Source organism: Phocoena phocoena, chromosome 16 (assembly GCF_963924675.1).
Source record: "Phocoena phocoena chromosome 16, mPhoPho1.1, whole genome shotgun sequence".
Classification (NCBI taxonomy): domain Eukaryota; kingdom Metazoa; phylum Chordata; class Mammalia; order Artiodactyla; family Phocoenidae; genus Phocoena; species Phocoena phocoena.
Window position 1 is genome coordinate 64,395,625 of NC_089234.1, and position 17,714 is coordinate 64,413,338.

The 17,714-nt window shown below is 37.8% G+C and overlaps 1 protein-coding gene across 1 annotated transcript in view; it reads left to right on the forward strand.

Moving 5' to 3' along the window:
* The window catches only part of CTNNA3 (catenin alpha 3), a 1,581,444-nt gene that overhangs the window by 98,974 nt on the left and 1,464,756 nt on the right, over positions 1–17,714 (forward strand). Inside the window, exon 4 of the mRNA XM_065894569.1 lies at positions 3,998–4,164. Coding sequence (XP_065750641.1) covers positions 3,998–4,164 — 167 coding nt within the window. The remainder of the gene's footprint in view (positions 1–3,997; positions 4,165–17,714) is intronic.

A 17,714-nucleotide genomic window follows, 5' to 3' on the forward strand; every position in this document is an offset into this window, starting at 1 on the left:
TTCCTTTCCCATATTAGGCAAGTTTTCAACTATAATCTCTTCACATATTTTCTCAGTCCCTTTCTTTTTCTCTTCTTCTTCTGGGAACCCTATAATTCGAATGTTGGTGCCTTTAATGTTGTCCCAGAAGTCTCTGAGACTGTCCTCAGTTCTCTTCATTCCTTTTTCTTTATTCTGCTCTGCAGTAGTTATTTCCACTATTTTATCTTCCAGGTCACCTATCCGTTCTTCTGCCTCAGTTATTCTGCTATTGATCTCTTCTAGAGTATTTTAAATTTCATTTATTGTGTTGTTCATCATTGCTTGTTTCCTCTTTAGTTCTTCTAGGTCCTTTTTAAATGTTTCTTGTATTTATTCTATTTCCAAGGTTTTGGATCATCTTTACTATCCTGATTCTGAATTGTTTTTCAGTTAGACTGCCTATTTCCTCTTCATGTGTTAGGTCTCCTTCGTTTTTACCTTGCTCCTTCATGTGCTGTGTGTGTTTCTCCTCATTTTGCTTATCTTACTGTATTTGGGGTCTCCTTTTTGCAATCTGCAGGTTCGTAGTTCCCATTGTTTTTGGTGTCTGTCCCCAGTGGCTAAGGTTGGTTCAGTGGGTTTTGTAGGCTTCCAGTGGAGGGGACTAGTGCCTGTGTTCTGGTGGATGAGGCTGGATCTTGTCTGCCTGGTGGGCAGGTCCACCTGGTGGTGTGTTTTGGGGTGTCTGTGGCCTTATTATGATTTTAGGCACCTCTCTGCTAATGGATGGGGCTGTGTTTCTGTATTGATAGTTGTTTGGCATAGGGTGTCCAGCACTGTAGCTTGCTGGTCGTTGAGTGAAGCTGGGTCTTGGTGTTGAGATGGAGATCTCTGGGAGATTTTCGCCATTTGATATTACATTTGGAGCTGGGAGGTCTCTTATGGTCAGTGTCCTGAACTTGGCTCTCCCACCTTAGAGGCACAGCACGGACTCCTGGCTGGAGTACCAAGAGCCTTTCATCCACCCGGCTCAGAATAAAAGGCAGAAAAAATAGAAAGAAAGAAAGGATAAAATAAAATAAAGTAAGATAAAATAAAATAAAGTTATTAAAATAAAAAATAATTATGAAAAATAATTTTTTAAAGGAAAAAAAACCCCGGACGGACAGAACCCTAGGACAAATGGTGAAAGCAGAGCTATACAGACAAAATCTCACACAGAAGCGTACATATACACACTCACAAAAAGAAGAAAAGGGGAAAAAATAATATATCTTGCTCCCAAAGTCCACCTCCTCAATTTGGGATGATTCGTTGTCTATTCAGGTATTCCACAGATGCAGGGTACATCAAGTGTTTTGTGGAGCTTTAATCCGCTAATTCTGAGGCTTTTGGGAGAAATTTTCCTTTCTCTTCTTTGTTAGCACAGCTCCTGGGGTTCAGCTTTGGATTTGGTCCTGCCTCTGCGTGTAGGTCGCCTGAGGGCGTCTGTTCTTTGCTCAGACAGGACAGGGTTAAAGGATCAGCTGATTCACGGGCTCTGGCTCATTCAGGCCTGGGCGGGGCGGGGGGGGGGGGGTAGGGAGGGGTACGGAGTGCTGGGCGAGCCTGCGGTGGCAGACGCCGGCGTGACGTTGCGCCAGCGTGATGCGCGCTGTGCGTTCTCCCCAGGAAGTTGTCCCTGGATCACGGGACCCTGGCAGTGGCGGGCTGCACAGGCTCCTGGGAGGGGAGGTGTGGAGAGTGACCTGTGCTTGCACACAGCATTGTTGGTGGCTGCAGCAGCAGCCTTAGTGTCTCATGCCCGTCTCTGGGGTCCGCGCTGATAGCTGCGGCTTGCGCCTGTCTCTGGATCTCCTTTAAGCGGCGCTGTTAATCCCCTCTCCTCGCGCACCAGGAAACAAAGAGGGAAGAAAAAGTCTCTTGCCTCTTCGGCGGCTCAAGATTTTTTCCCGGACTCCTTCCCGGCCAGACGTGGCGCACTAGCCCCCTTCAGGCTGTGTTCACACTGCCAACCCCCGTCCTCTGCCTGCGCACCAACGGAAGCCCGAGCCTCAGCTCCCAGTCCCCGCCCGCCAGACAAGCCTCTTGGGCTGGTGAGTGCAGGTTGGCACCGATCCTCTGTGCGGGAATCTCTCCGCTTTGCCCTCCGCACCCCTGTTGCTGTGCTTTCCTCCGTGGCTCCGAAGCTTTCCCCCTCCGCCACCCGCAGCCTCCGCCTGTAAAGGGGCTTCTTAGTGTGTGGAAACGTTTCCTCCTTCACAGCTCCCTCCCACTGGTGCAGGTCCCGTCCCTATTCTTTTGTCTCTGTTTATTCTTTTATCTTTTGCCCTACCCAGGTACGTGGGGAGTTCTTGCTTTTTGGGAGGTCTGAGGTCTTCTGCCAGCGTTCAGTGGGTGTTCTGTAGGAGTTGTTCCACGTGTAGATGTATCTGTGGGGAGGAAGGTGATCTCCGCGTTTCACTCTTCCGCCATCTTCTCAAATCTCCTCTTTTCTTTTTATTGTATCTGTATGAGATGATGAATGTTAGCTGAACCTACTGTGATAATTACTTCACAATATGTATAAATCAGACCATCATGCTGTATGCCTTAAACTTAAACAGTGATGTATGCCAATTATTTCTCAACAAAGCTGTAAAAAGAACTTACTAAAAAAAGGGGGGGCCTGGTAAAAAAAGTTGTAATATATCAATAAAAAGTAACTTTATTAAAGCATTAAAAAGAATGACAATAACAGCTAATTAAGTCTTTAAGTTCCAACTACTGCTCTCATTTAATCTTCATAAAAATTGTAGGTATTGTTATTAGCTCCATTTACAGTGGAGAAAAATGAAACATAAAGAGGCTAAGTGGTTTCTGCCCACACTAAGTTCTTTGCTCTATTGCTTCGTGGTTATCTGTATCCCAATGTGAAAAGAAAATAAATTGATAAGCGAAAAGAACAGATTGTTGAAAGTTTTTAGTATAATACTTTTTGTGAAAAGAATCTATATCTTCTATATGTTCCTTTTATAACATATAATACCTATTTATGTTTTCTCTTGACATAAAATCTTTCAAATATATGAATGTGAATATACTAATAAAACATAATATGAATTTATAAGTGTACATGTATACATATGCCCCCACATAATGCATACATTCATAGAAAAATTTCTGGATAGATATACAAGAACTTAGTGGATGTTTTTGGGATTAGTATGGAGACAAAAAAAATTGCACTCTATACTCTTTAGTTTGGTGAATTATTTAAAAGTAATGAGTCACATATTGCTTTCATAATAAAAGTAAGTTTAAATTGAAAAATTTTAAAAATAGTGGATGTGGTAAATCTTTAACAATTATGTTACTGGAGTGGGGTAAAGAGGGACGTTTTCTTGTCATTTTATGCCTTTCTGAACTGAACTTTGGAAAATAAATGAGTACCTGTTACTTTTATAATAAAACATTTTAAATGAAAAAAACCTTAAAAATAGTGACCATATTTCTGTAACAAGTACTATGAAATATTATTTCTGTGACTAAGTTTAGGGTCTATTTGTTCATTATATTGACAGTTTAGAATAAATCTGCCTATGTTAAACTTCTACCGGAGATCTGCTGTCTTACTGTCTTAACGGCTAGCTCTTTTCTAGCATCCATTGAATTCAAAAGTAACTCAGTGAAGATTTACCTTATTTTTATAAACAAGGTTGTTTCCGATTGAAGTCTTAGTAATGAAACCTTTCACAGCAAATGACATTCAGTAAATGCAGAAGTTGACAGCAATTTTATTAGATGCTGCTAGTCAATTGAGCACAGTTTTCTTGCGGGAAAATGGTATCCCGCTTCTTAAACTCCAGAGCGTTTATCAAAAACAAATGTCAGTTTGAAAGTGCATTGTTTATTGAGAGACGATGTTCTAGTGTCGTGACAGTATTTTAATATTATCCTTAGTTATGGAATGTACTTGGAATTAGGTTGGATGATAAATGCTGCAACAGGCGTAAGTGAAATTAAAGTATAACTTATTTGGGATTATGTGTTTCAGGTGAAGCTCTGAAAGTATCAGCTGAGAGATTTGCAGATGATCCCTGTTATCTCCCAAAAAGGGAGGCTGTGGTTCAAGCTGCCCGTGCCTTGTTGGCTGCAGTTACCAGACTCCTTATCCTCGCAGATATGATTGATGTCATGTGTCTCTTGCAGCATGTGTCAGCTGTAAGTAAAAGATGGCTTAGTTTACCTTGGCATTGTTCTCACTTATAATTCCATTTTCTGAACCTGGCATCAATCCGAGTGCATCCTGGCCTCACTCACGTTTCTTAATGTCACCCATCAGAAGATGACTGGATTGGGTTGTGAAACTAATGCATACTTGACAAGAGTGAAGCCAGAAGTTAGTCTTAAAGCCAGTGGGAGATTGAAAAACAGAAGATGACTTACTGATAAGGAAATGGCTAGGAGAAAGTTCTAGGCTTTTGACCATTTAAATGATTATGCCCTATATAAATATATAGTAACAATTATATAGATAATATAGAAAACAAATATGTAAATATAAATAATTTGAGAACGAGAAACTTAAAAGCTTAAGGCATGTGGAAGCTTATCCTAGTTTGTAAATGAAAACTACTTTGCCAGCTCCTCTTTTTTTTTTTTTTTTTTTTTTTTTTTTTTTTTTTTTGCGGTACGCGGGCCTCTCACTGTTGTGGCCTCTCCCGTTGTGGAGCACAGGCTCCGGACGCGCAGGCTCAGCGGCCATGGCTCACGGGCCCAGCCGCTCCGCGGCATGTGGGATCTTCCCGGACCGGGGCACAAACCCGTGTCCCCTGCACCGGCAGGCAGACTCTCAACCACTGCGCCACCAGGGAAGCCCTGCCAGCTCCTCTTGATCTAAGATAAACAGTGCATGTTTGCAGGTAGTCTGTAGTAATCCATTATGAAAATGTATAAATGGATTTAATAAGAGTAAAGAACGTATTTTAACTAGGAGAGACTACAAAGGCAGCAAGATATCTTGCTTGCTTTATTTTGTTAGACAAAACCATTTAGCAAAAGCTTAGTAGAAGGAGAATTTTATTTCAGCCTTTTTCACTTTCTTAATTTATTTAGTTTGACCAAGTCATTAATAGTGTCTAGATGAAAAGGTTGCAAAGAACCCTTTGGAGTCGCTGCTGTTTCTCCTACTTTAAGTAGGACCCTTGCTCTTCTGTTCATTAATACATCTGCATTTTCATAAAGGCGCTTGGTGACCGTAGTATCACTACGTTATTAGGCAAATTATGGCCTTGTCTGATTGACCTTCTTGTCAAAATCATTTTGTCTAATTGCTAAGCTAAACCTTTTTTTTTTTTAATCTTTCTCTTACTTACTAATGTTTGTTTTAACCCTAAAGTAGAGTGACCTTTCCTTTATACTTTCAGATTCCTTTTCTTTTGATAGTTTTACTGCAAAAAGGCAATTTGGCACCTTTTTGTTGTTGTAGCTGTTGTTTAAGTAGCTTTTCAGGAAAGGGATTAGTTTTCATCACTAGCAACTATCTACCAATAGATTTGTATGTGAGATATTTGAACAATGTTTTTTGTTACTTGGCTACTGGTTTATTGGATACCTTAAACAAATCCCTGAAAATTTCTGAGCTTCATTTTTTATATGTGAATATAGACACTAATAAATGCTATAACCAGAAGTGAGCATGAAAGATTAAATGCCAGGTAATTCCTAGTTCCAATGACCCAGTATTTCCTGTTTTAACTCTAGATTTGTTGGGATAGGCAGAATGAAAGGCTTTGGTAAGGTGAAAATTCCTGCCTTTATAATCAATTAGGAGGTGGTAAATTGCGATAGTTTTTTATTGTTTCATCCTTATAAAAATTTATATTTGAATTGTATTATTCAACTCAATGCTTTCAAGGTTTCACATAGAATGAAGGCAAATTGAAAAATATTTTTGGAGATTAAGATTAGAATTATTTAGCCCAGTATTCCCCTAAAAGTATTCTGCAGAACCTGTCTTATAAATATGCAACATGAAAAAAAGTTTTTATTATGGTCAATGCTGCACACTGAAATTCCCTTTGAATGTTTTTGATGTACATTAGCATTAAAGTTGGTGAGAAATATTGAAGCAAAGAAACTGGTTTAACTTTGCTTAACCCAGAGTTTCCCAATTTCTTGACCCCAGAACTCTTCTATAATATATTAATCCTGGAACATTCTCAGACCATACGTTGGAATATAGTGACTTAGAATCTTTTAATGTTCATGGTTCTATTAAATTTCTACTTAGAATGAAAAAATCGTAGTGGATAAACTTCAGTGCCCTTCTACTCTAGTATCTTACTGAAGTAGATAGACTCTCCTACAATATGCGATACACTGAGCTGTCTAACAATATATGTGATCACTTACTGTGATAGCAGTCTCAATTCTGTGAGACAGTGAAGCAGATATTGGATAATTCTAATTGCTGAAGACATTTTTCTCAAACTGAGCTTAAAGCTGCATCCCTGCTATTTCCATTCATTGCTTCTAGTTTACTTTCTGGAGAAACACAGTATCAAGGCAATAGGAAAATGCGTTTTTCAAGTAACTGATGGTTACTCTTAGGACTTACATATGTCTTCTCTTATTTAAGCTAAAAATTTCTTGACCTTTGAACGTTCCTTATATGACAGTTTCAGACTACTCTGGAAACTCTAGAATTTCCATGTCTTGTACGATCTTGTTTCAGTCTTTTTTTTTAACATCTTTATTGGAGTATAATTGCTTTACAATGGTGTATTAGTTTCTGCTTTATAATGAAGTGAATCAGCTATACATATACATATGTTCCCATATCTCTTCCCTCTTGCGTCTCCCTCCCATCCTCCCTATCCCATCTCTCTAGGTGGTCACAAAGCACCAAGCTGATCTCCCTGTGCTATGCGGCTGCTTCCCACTAGCTATCTATTTTACATTTGGTAGTGTATATATATGTCCATGCCACTCTCTTACTTTGTCCCAGCTTACCCTTCCCCCTCCCCGTGTCCTCAAGTCCATTCTCTACGTCTGCATCTTTATTCCTGTCCTGCCCCTAGGTTCTTCAGAATCATTTTTCTTTTTTTTTTAGATTCCATGTATATATGTTAGCATACGGTATTTATTTTTCTCTTTCTGACTTACTTCACTCTGTATGACAGTCTCTAGGTCCATCCACCTCACTACAAATAACTCAATTTCATTTCTTTTTATGGCTGAGTAATATTCCATTGTATATGTGTGCCACATCTTCTTTATCCATTCATCTGTCGATGGACACTTAGGTTGCTTCCATGTCCTGGTTGTTGTAAAGAGAGCTGCAGTGAACATTGTGGTACATGACTCTTTTTGAATTATGGTTTTCTTAGGGTATATGCCCAGTAGTGGGAATGCTGGGTTGTATGGCAGTTCTATTTTTAGTTTTTTAAGGACCCTCCATACTGTTCTCCATGGTGGCTGTATCAAATTACATTCCCACCAACAATGCAAGAGGGTTCCCTTTTCTCCACACCCTTACCAGCATTTATTGTTTCTAGATTTTTTGATGATGGCCATTCTGACTGGTGTGAGATGATATCTCATTGTAGTTTTGATCTGCATTTTTCTAATGATTAGTGATGTTGAGCATCCTTTCTTGTGTTTGTTGGCAATCTGTATATCTTCTTTGGAGAAATGTCTATTTAGGTATTCTGCCCATTTTTGGATTGGGTTGTTTGTCTTTTTTGTTATTGAGCTGCATGAGCTGCTTGTAAATTTTGGAGATTAATCCTTTGTCAGTTGCTTCATTTGCAAATATTTTCTCCCATTCTGAGGGTTGTCTTTTCATCTTGTTTATATTTTCCTTTGCTGTGCAAAAGCTTTTAAGTTTTTTGATGTACTTTAACACTGTAAGCAGATTTGTTTTATGGTTAAAGTTTGAAAACTTCAGTGTCTGGACTCCCTGGGTGTCTGCTTGTGCTGCTGTCATTTTATTATGCTCATGGTGTCTTGTCTTATGTGAATGGCTATCTTTGTATACTAAATGTTACCTCTTCTGGAACTTATATCAGGAAATTCTGCACTGTTTTGTTAGCTTTTTGATGCTTTTAACATGAAGTATTTTATATTTCATCAAATTTTGTTAGTTTTCTTCAGCAGAGGGTTGAATTGTGACTTACTAATTTGTTAATATAAGAAACAAAAATCCCCCAAATCATCTCTGTAAATCCTTTCCTATGCATATTCTAGATAGGTAACTGCCATAAAATGTTGAAATCAAAACATCTTGAAATAAAAACAAATGCTTTCATGTGAACATTCCATATTATACTTGGACAGTTACCTCCCTGATTTAATGTCCAGTATTATCTTACCTATTATGATAGCCTTGTCATACTGTTGGTTCTTACTGATTTTGTGAGCAATTAAAACCTCCAAGTATCTGAACTCAGACTACTTTTATTCTAGATCTTCCTCCTGTGATACTAATTTTATCTTTTTATATGTAAAGGTTGATGTTATATTTATATTCAATGCATTTTATCTTCTTAGTTGTCTTTTTGTTATATCCATCCAGATCTTTTTTTTTTTTTTTTTTGCTTCACGCGGGCCTCTCACTGTTGTGGCCTCTCCCACTGCGGAGCACAGGCTCCGGACGCACAGGCTCAGCAGCCATGGCTCACGGGCCCAGCCGCTCCGTGGCATTTGGGATCTTCCCGGACTGGGGCACGAACCCGTGTCCCCTACATCGGCAGGCGGACTCTCAACCCCTGCTCCACCAGGGAAGCCCCATCCAGATCTTTTTGACGTTTGATTTGTTTTCCCCTCCCAAATTGGTGTCATTTTCAGATTTCTTTAACAATTTATTCATTAACAATTGTTTAATGCTATAGCTTTCTTTTAGATAACATCAATCAAATATTAACATGTTTTGAATAAAGTCGTTGAAATGAGCTTCAAATTCACTTCATTTGAATGAATAAACCATGTTTCTTTATTTTATTCTCTAGTACTTTCTCAAAGGCCTTTCTGAAATCAAGATGTATTATCTGTGGCACCACAGATTTACCAGTCTCGTAGCCCCAATTTTAAGGGAAATGACGTTAGTTTGGCATGACTTACTTTTAATAACCCCATAAGAGCTCTAAGTGACCATTGCTTGCTTGCTTTTATTCCTTTTCTATTTTTTTTGACCTTCATTTTTCAATTACTCATATCCTACTTACTTATGCTTATAAACCACTCATCTGCTAGCATCTCCTTGCCCTTAAGATCTAGATATAATTGGTTTGAACCCTCATTCCACGTCCTGTAAAGTACAATGTTCTCCCAAGATTTCTGCAAATTTTCTTAGGCTCATATTCTCATGGTCATCTCTGGCTCCAAGCTGTTGCTTCCACAGAATTACTTTAGGTTATGGATGGTCTTTCTACTGTTATTCTATGGTATGTTAATTCATACTTGGAAGATGACCCTTTTCCCCTTTAACACACACATATACATACAAATACTCCCACACAAGGCATGTTCATGTATATGGCAAATCTATTAGAAACTTGGAAGGTGGAAGGGAGGGGGTTCTGTAGTGTAACAATATATTCTAAGTGGTTTCAATTTGTATATTAGAAATCTTCAAAATCCTTTGAAGCAACTTCATCTCATTGTCCTTCTACCTCCTTTCTCCCTACCTACTCTCCTTTGTTTTGCCTCATACCCCTAAGGAGTAAGATACTCTGTCAAGCCACCGTTGACTTGGCTTCTGCTCATTTGTGTCCTCAGATATCACTATGTCTCTGAAATTACATCTGAAGGTATTTTCCTCAATATAAACTGTTCCTTTCCTAAGAACTCTGTAGTAAACTCTCTCTCTCTCTCTCTCTCTCTCTCTCTCTCATACACACACACACCATCCTATTGTAAAATAATCTATGTTTTTTGCGGGGAGGGCATCAACTTTGAAGATACAGATTTCTTCTTCTGGCCACACATCCTTCTCTCAAAAGCAGTGGCCTAATTTTTTATTTCTTTTCCTAGTTTTGAATATGATGGACAAAGACCTGCCTCTCCTCCAGTCTTATTATTTTATGCAAGCTTCTGCTCATTTGGGGCTTTCTCCCCCTAGTAACACTCACGAAAATCCCTGCTCCATTTTTTTGGGTATTTTTTCTTTATTGCACAGTGTCAAAGAATTCCTCTGCTCTCACAATGTTTTCTTAAGTGGCCTTACTCTTTTCTTCCTTATTATAATTCTTTTCTAAATAACAAAATTCTTCGTCCCTATTGAGGTATATTTCCTTTTATAAGTCAGGTAAATGAGATATTACTCTACTTTTGATTGATAGTCCGTACCTATATATTTCCTGATTCCTTATCTTTATTAAATTATTCTCTTTCCACTGAGACTATCCCAGAGATGCAGTTATGATCAAACATTTATGAAGATGTAGACTGAGACCACCAACTCATGCAAACATGATTCACTGAGTAACTCTCCATAGGATAAGTACTGCCAACCAATACAGAGTTAATATATAATTACATATATCAAGGATTCCTGACTTGGCAATTTTAAATGTGTCTAGTTCCTTAAGGAAGTACATGTTTTCTTCTGGGGGGAAAGAAGTCCAAATCAAAGGTAAGAGAGGACAGAGAAAAAAAGCGATGATATTTCAGTATGTAATTAATTGTAGAAACTTGGAAAGGCAGTTTGGCTTTATTACCACCACTGTTCATAATTTTCTATGGGAATTTAAGTTTAAAAATTTCTCTCTGGTACTGTTCAAGTTTTTTTTTTTAAAACATTTTTGTACTATTTATACATCTCGAGATTCCACATCCTATTTTATTGGCATATAAATTTTATAAGGGTCGGTTTTCTTTGAGAGAATGTTGGCTTGCATATCTCTTGCTTTCTTTGGGGGTCAGGGCAAGATGGAGAGCAAAGATGGCTTTTGGCAGCAGGGAGACCTTGCTTGAATCCTGGTTCTGTTGTTGATTAGCTGGGCGACTTTGGGAAAATTAAAAATCTGTAAGCCTTAGTTTCTTCTTCTGAGCTATATGGATAATAAAACCTACTCTGAATACTTAGGGGCCTTGTGAAGATTAAATCACATAATATATAAAATACCTGGTAAGAACTGGTACAAATTTTCTGTCACCTTCCTTCCTTTCCTTGTCCTACCTTTTTCCACTATGGTACCTTGCTCCCATTTTTCGACTCCTGCAGTGCAATATTATCCTTATTCCTAAAAATGAAGGGAAATAAATTTGACTCCTGAGTTGAACTAACTTCTCTGGCTTTTTCTGTTATCATACCATAGCCTGTTTTATTTCTTTTAAAATGGGAATATTTGTCCCTTTGGATTAAAAAATAGACCGATGTCATTATAGGAAATGGCACCTCTATTTAATAACTTTTTATGTCAAATACATATTTAATATTTGCTACAAGCATTGCTGTAAAGCATTTGTATACTGAACAATAATTCTGAATATGAAGAATATTCATAACATTGACAGAAAATCACACAATACAATAATGGTAACTGAGACTTTTTGATGCCACCTTCTATTGTTAAAATGCAGATATGTACCAGCAAAAGGGTTTCTAAATCTTATTTTTAAAAATATCAGCAGTTTATAAGGAGAGAAATTACTATATAGTTAAATTGCTGTTAGAAGCCAAGTATATTCTACAGGAGATTCTTGGCAAAATATGTAGAGAGCTTTTAACGTTTAAAGAAAAAACCAAGTCACAGGACTGGTATTAGATGGAATAGGAGAAGTAAGAAATGGAGACAAATAGGACACAAATTGCTGGATTTTTACTGAATTTCATACTGAAAACTTTAGAGACAAAGGAAATTTAAGCCATGTAAAAAAATTTAACTTTTAAAAAGGACTTGCATCATTCCAGGTAGCTCGAGTTTCATTAATTAGTCCATTCAGCAGACAGTTATTTTTTGTGTGCTTACTGTGTGCCAGTCACCGTAATATGTGCTAGAGAGTCAGATTTAGAAAATACACTACCATGGTCCTGTTCTCCTGGAATTATTGTGGAGGCATGATGGCAGTTATATCAAGGGAGTGTTTTGAATGAATAATGCAAGGCTAAGTTTGGAGAGTGAGTTAACTAGACAAAGAAAGTGGTGAGGGCAGAGAGCATTTTACCTGGAGGGAATAGTACATGCTTAAAGACCAGTAGTAGTTCTAAATGGCTGGGATGAAGGATGATTTTGTGGGAGGAACAAGAGTTGAAGCTGCAGAGGTAGGCATAGACCTACTTGTGACAGGCCTATGTGCTAAGTTAAAAAGTTTGAACTTTAGTCTGAAAGCTAAGGGGGAACTATTAAAGATTTTAAGCAGGGAAATGATACAAGCAGATTTGAATTTTAGGACTATTATTCTGGTAGCAGTGGGCAGGGGGGCCAGAGTGGAGGCAGAGATGCCAGTGATGAGGTGATGTAGTCATCTGGTTGTGAAATGATGGTGTGGGGTGGGGAATGAATGATTTTATAGATTTTATACATATTGGATTTTATACATATTGGATTTTGGATTTGAGGCATATATGAGAGGCATGTATGAGAGAGACTAGACATTGAAAGATACATTTGGAGTGAATAAGATTGGAAAGCCTCAAGAAGTAAGCATTAGGAGAAGCAATTGGTTTGTATGAGGTCACCTGGGGAAGGTTTCTAGAGTGAACTTAAACCTTTGTTCACAAATCTTTGAGACCTTGTGGTTTGGTGGAATGCTCACTAAATGATGAATCACGTTTGTGTTCAGTCTTGCCTCAGTAGGGATATTTGGGATACCTTCTCACTGGAGTCCCTGCCCCTGGGGGTTGGTTCATAGTCCAGCACTCTACCCTTTCTGAGGGGGCTCCCCAGAAAACTGGCTTTGTCTTGCCAGTCTTGGAGTTCTGATGGATCCCTCAAAGTCTAGCCACCTGGTAGGGGGAAATGGAGGGGGTGGCTTAGACTGGTAAAACACCACAGCTCCCTGCCCCCTCTGGCTCAGCACAGAGTAAGTAGACAAAAACTGCAGCTGCCTGTTTCTCCATAGGGAGTGAGAGTTGGTAGAAGTCCAGCTGTTTGGTGGGAGGTCTTCTCTTGCATAAAGCCAGTCCACAAAGTCTAGGAAAGGTGCCTGCTTTGTCGAATATGTAGACAGCAACACAGAGAGCTAAGGAAAATGAAGAATCAGGCAAAGATGTTCCAAACAAAGGAATGAGATGAATCTCCAGAAACTGACCCTAATGAAACAGAGTTATATGATTTACCTGACAGTGAATTCAAAATAACAGTCATAAAGATGCTCACTGAGGCCAAGAGAACAATGCATGAACAAAGTGAGAATTTCAACAAAGAGATAAAGAATATAATAAGTATGAAACAGAAATCATGGAGCTAAAGAACACAACAATTGAACTGAAAAATTCAACAGCAGACTAGATCAAGCAGAAGAAAGGATCAGTGAACTTGAAGATAGGTCACTGGAAATAGTTTAGTCAGAGGAGCAAAAAGAAGTAAATGAAGAGTGAAGATAGCTAAAGGATTTATTGAATACCATTAAACATTATGGGAGTATCAGCAGGAGAAAAGAGAGATAGAAAAAGGACCAGGCAGCTTATTCAAAGAAATAATGGCTGGTAATACCCTAAATCTGGGGAAAGAAATGGCAATCCAGATCTAAGTAGCCCAAAAGATACTGAAAAACATGTACCCAAAGAAATCTGTGCTGGATGCATTATACAGTAGTAGCCATTATCTGTAGTTTTGCTTTCCTTGGTTTCAGTTACCCATGGTCAACTGTGGTCCAAAAATATTAAATGGAAAATTCCAGAGATAAACAATTCATAAGTTTTAAATTGTATGCTGTTCTGTGTAGTGTGATGAAATCTCATGCCATCCTGCTCTGTCCTGTCTGGGACATGAATCATCTCTTTGTCTAGTGTATCCATGCTTTTTATGCTACCTGCCTGTTAGTATAAGAAAAAACAGTATGTATGTGGTTTGGTACTATGCATAGTTTCAGGTATCCCTGGGGGGTCTTGGAATGTATCCCCGCAATAAGGGCAGACTACTGTAATCAAATTGTCAAAAGTCAAAGACAAAAAGGGAGTGAAAAACAACAAACAAGAGAAAATCAACTTGTCACATACAAGGCAACCCCTATAAGGCTATCAGTGGATTTTTCAGCAGAAACTTTGCAGGCCAGAGGCAGTGCTGAAAGAAAAAAACTGCCATCTAAGAATACTATACCCAGCAAAACTTATCTTCAAAAATGGAGCAATAAAGAATTTCCAAGGTTGTCAGGGTGGTACTGGGAGGTGAGGGGGAGTACATGACAGGCGGCATCAGCCAGGGAGGCTTGGGAAGCTATGGTGTGGTCACTGTAAGCCAAATAGAGCCATGGCAATTGCCATCCAGCCCCAGCTCCCTTGTGTAGTCCTGGCTGGTGGCTCAGCCCAGTGGGCCTCTTGGCACCACAGCCTGTGGAGCTCGAGAACATCATAGCGAACATGGTACTACTCAAGAACAGGGAAGGTGGTTTTTTTTTTTTTTTTTACTAAAAAAAGAGTTTACCATACAAAAGCTGATGGAGTTCATCACCACTAGACCTGGCCTACAAGAATAGCTAAAGGGAGTACTTCAAGTTGAAATGAAAAGATTTGAAATAGCAACACTACAGCATAAGGAAGTATGAAACTCTGGTAATGGTAAATATATAGACAAATACAGAATACTGTAGTACTGTAATGGTGGTAGGTAAATCACTTTTCATTCTCGTATAAAAGTTAAGAGAAAAAATATTTTAAAAAGCTATGATTAAAAAATATGGTAAAATTATACAACATGAATAGATGTAAATTTTGAGAACAATAACATAAAGTGTGTGTGTGTGTGTGTGTGTGTGTGAAAGAGAGAGAAGTAAAAGTGCAGTTTTTGTATGCAACTGAACTTAAGTTGTTATCTGCTTAAAACAGACTGTTATATTTTATGTAAACCCCAAAGTAACCACAAAAAATACAGTAGAAGTTACACACATACACACACACACACAAAGAAATCAAAGTGTTTCAATATAAAAAACCCCAGCAAAACATAAAGGAAGACAGCAAGAGAGGAAAAGACAGAAAAAAGAACTAAGAGATTAACAAAAGCAACTGTTGAAGTGGCAATAGTAAATCCTTCTCTATCAATAATTGCTCTAAATGTAAGTGGATTAAACTCCTCAATCAAAGGACACAAAGTGGCTGACTGGATTAAAAAAAACAAGACCCAACTGTATGCTGTGCAAAAGAAACTTACTTTAGATTTAAGGATACATACAGGCTGCATGTAAAGGGATGGAAAAAGATATTCCATGCAAATGGTAACCAAAAGGGAGCAGGAGCTATATTTAGACAAAAGGAAGTTTAAGTCAAAAACTATCAAGAGACAAAGAAGGACATATAATGGTGAAAGTGTAAATTCACCAGGAAGATATAACAATTATAAATATATATGCATCCAACATTAGAGAACCTAAATGTATTAAGCAAACATTGACAGACTGAAGGGAGAAGTAGATAGCAATACAATAGGTAGGAGTCTTCAGTATCTCAGTTTGAAAAATGGATAGAACATCTAGACAGAAGATCAATAGGGAAACAGAAGACCTGAACAATAATATAAACCAAATGGATCTAACAGACATGTATGGAACATTTCACCCAACAGTAGCAGAATGCACATTCTTCTCAAATGCACACGGCTCTTTCTCCAGGATAGATAACATGTTAGGTCACAAAACAAGTCTTAACAAATCTAAGAAGATTAAAATAATATCAAGGATCTTTTCTACCACAATGGAATGAAACTAGAAATTGACAGAGAAGGAAAACTGGAAAATTTACAAATATGTGGAAATTATATGACACACTTTTGAACCGTTAGGTCAAAGTTGGAATCAGAAAGGAAATTAGGAAATTCCTTGAAACAAATGAAAATGAATATATACCAGAACTTATGGGATGCAGCAAAACTAGTGCTAAGAAGGAAGTTCACAGAGATAAATCCCTACATTAACACATTATTGACCAGAGACCTATTAATACATCTTCTGTTACCTGAACGTTATTGACCGGAGACATATCAATATGTTTTTAGAGAGTGATGCAATTAACATCACCATGCAAGTTGTTAGAGCTTAAAATTGATCAGGGGTTCATTATACAACTTACGATTGTCATTATCATTCACATTTTGCTCTGTTAGGTTTTTGTTCCCACCTTGTATATATTATAAATGCAAGTTTATTACTGTAAAATTTAAAAAAATGACTCCATGAAATTTTGAGTGAAGAAGAATTTTTTGGTGAATTTTTTGCAGATACTTTCTCTGATTGTCCAGGTGACATATATACTAGTGTCTCTGAAGATTATAGTTCTTCAGAATATAGTTCTGATTCAGATGATGTGAATATTAGACCAAGAAAAAGACAAAAAACCTTAGTGACTGATTCTGATACAGAAAGTGAAAATGAAACTCACAGTGCTAGAGAATGCTCCTTTGCTTCTACAGAAGAGTGGCTTGAAGACAACATTTCATGAAAATTTGAAGTCTTTACAGGTGTGTCAGGTGTAACTGTCGAATGTAATAACCTGCAAAGTGTTAGTGAAATAACAGAATTAATTTTTGGTAATGACTTTTTCGAGTTGGTCACTTCTCAAACAAACTTGTATTACTAACAGAATGAAAAATCATATAAAAAGTATGATAAGACTTTAAAATGGACTGATTTAACCAATAATGACATGAAGAAGTTTCTTGGATTAATAATTTTGATGGGACAAATAAGAAAGTCACTGGAAAGAATATTGGTTGACTGATCCCTTACTTGAAACACCTATCTTTCCAAAGATTATGACAAGAAGAAGGTTTGAACAAACAATGACATTTCTTCACTTTAATGATAACTCAGAAACTCCACTTCCTGCAGACAGAATTTCAAAAGTTAAACCTCTTTTGGATTATTTTCTACCAAAATTTCAATCAATCTATATACCCAAATGAGAGCTATTACTTGATGAGGCAATGATAAAGTGGGGAGGACAACTCAGATTCAAAACCTATAACCCTGGAAAACTTATAAAATATGGAATTTTGGTCAGGATGGTTAGCAAAAGTGAAACTGGATATATATGCAACCTTGAGATTTACATGGGTGTAGGAAAGAAACTGCAAGAAACTATTATTGGTCGTACAACCTTATCTTGGTTCATGGTACCATCTTTACCAAGACAATTATTACAACAGTGTGTCCACATCTGAAATATTGTTGAAAAATAAAGCCAGAGTTTGTGGGACTATAAGAGGGAATTGTGGTCTACCAAACCAATTAAAGGAGAAATCTAAAAATCTACAGAGGGGAGAAATGGCGTTCTTATGGAAGGGAGAAATGATTCTTCTTCTCTGGAAAGGCAAGAGGCTAGTCTGCATGCTGACAACTATTCATGATGCCTCCCCCCATAGCATCTACAGGAAAGGAAGATAGGAGGACTGTCCATCAGATAACTAAAGCCCACTTGTATATTAGAGTATAATAAATATATGAAAGGAGTTGATTGATCTGATCAATATCTGGAAAACTTCAATATCCTCCAGAAAACTCGAAAATGGTTTATTCAGTGCTTTAAAATTTATTGTAGCCTAAATGCACAGAATAAAATGACTTACAAGCAATTTTTGTTAGCAATACCTAGAGAATGGGTAACTGACCGT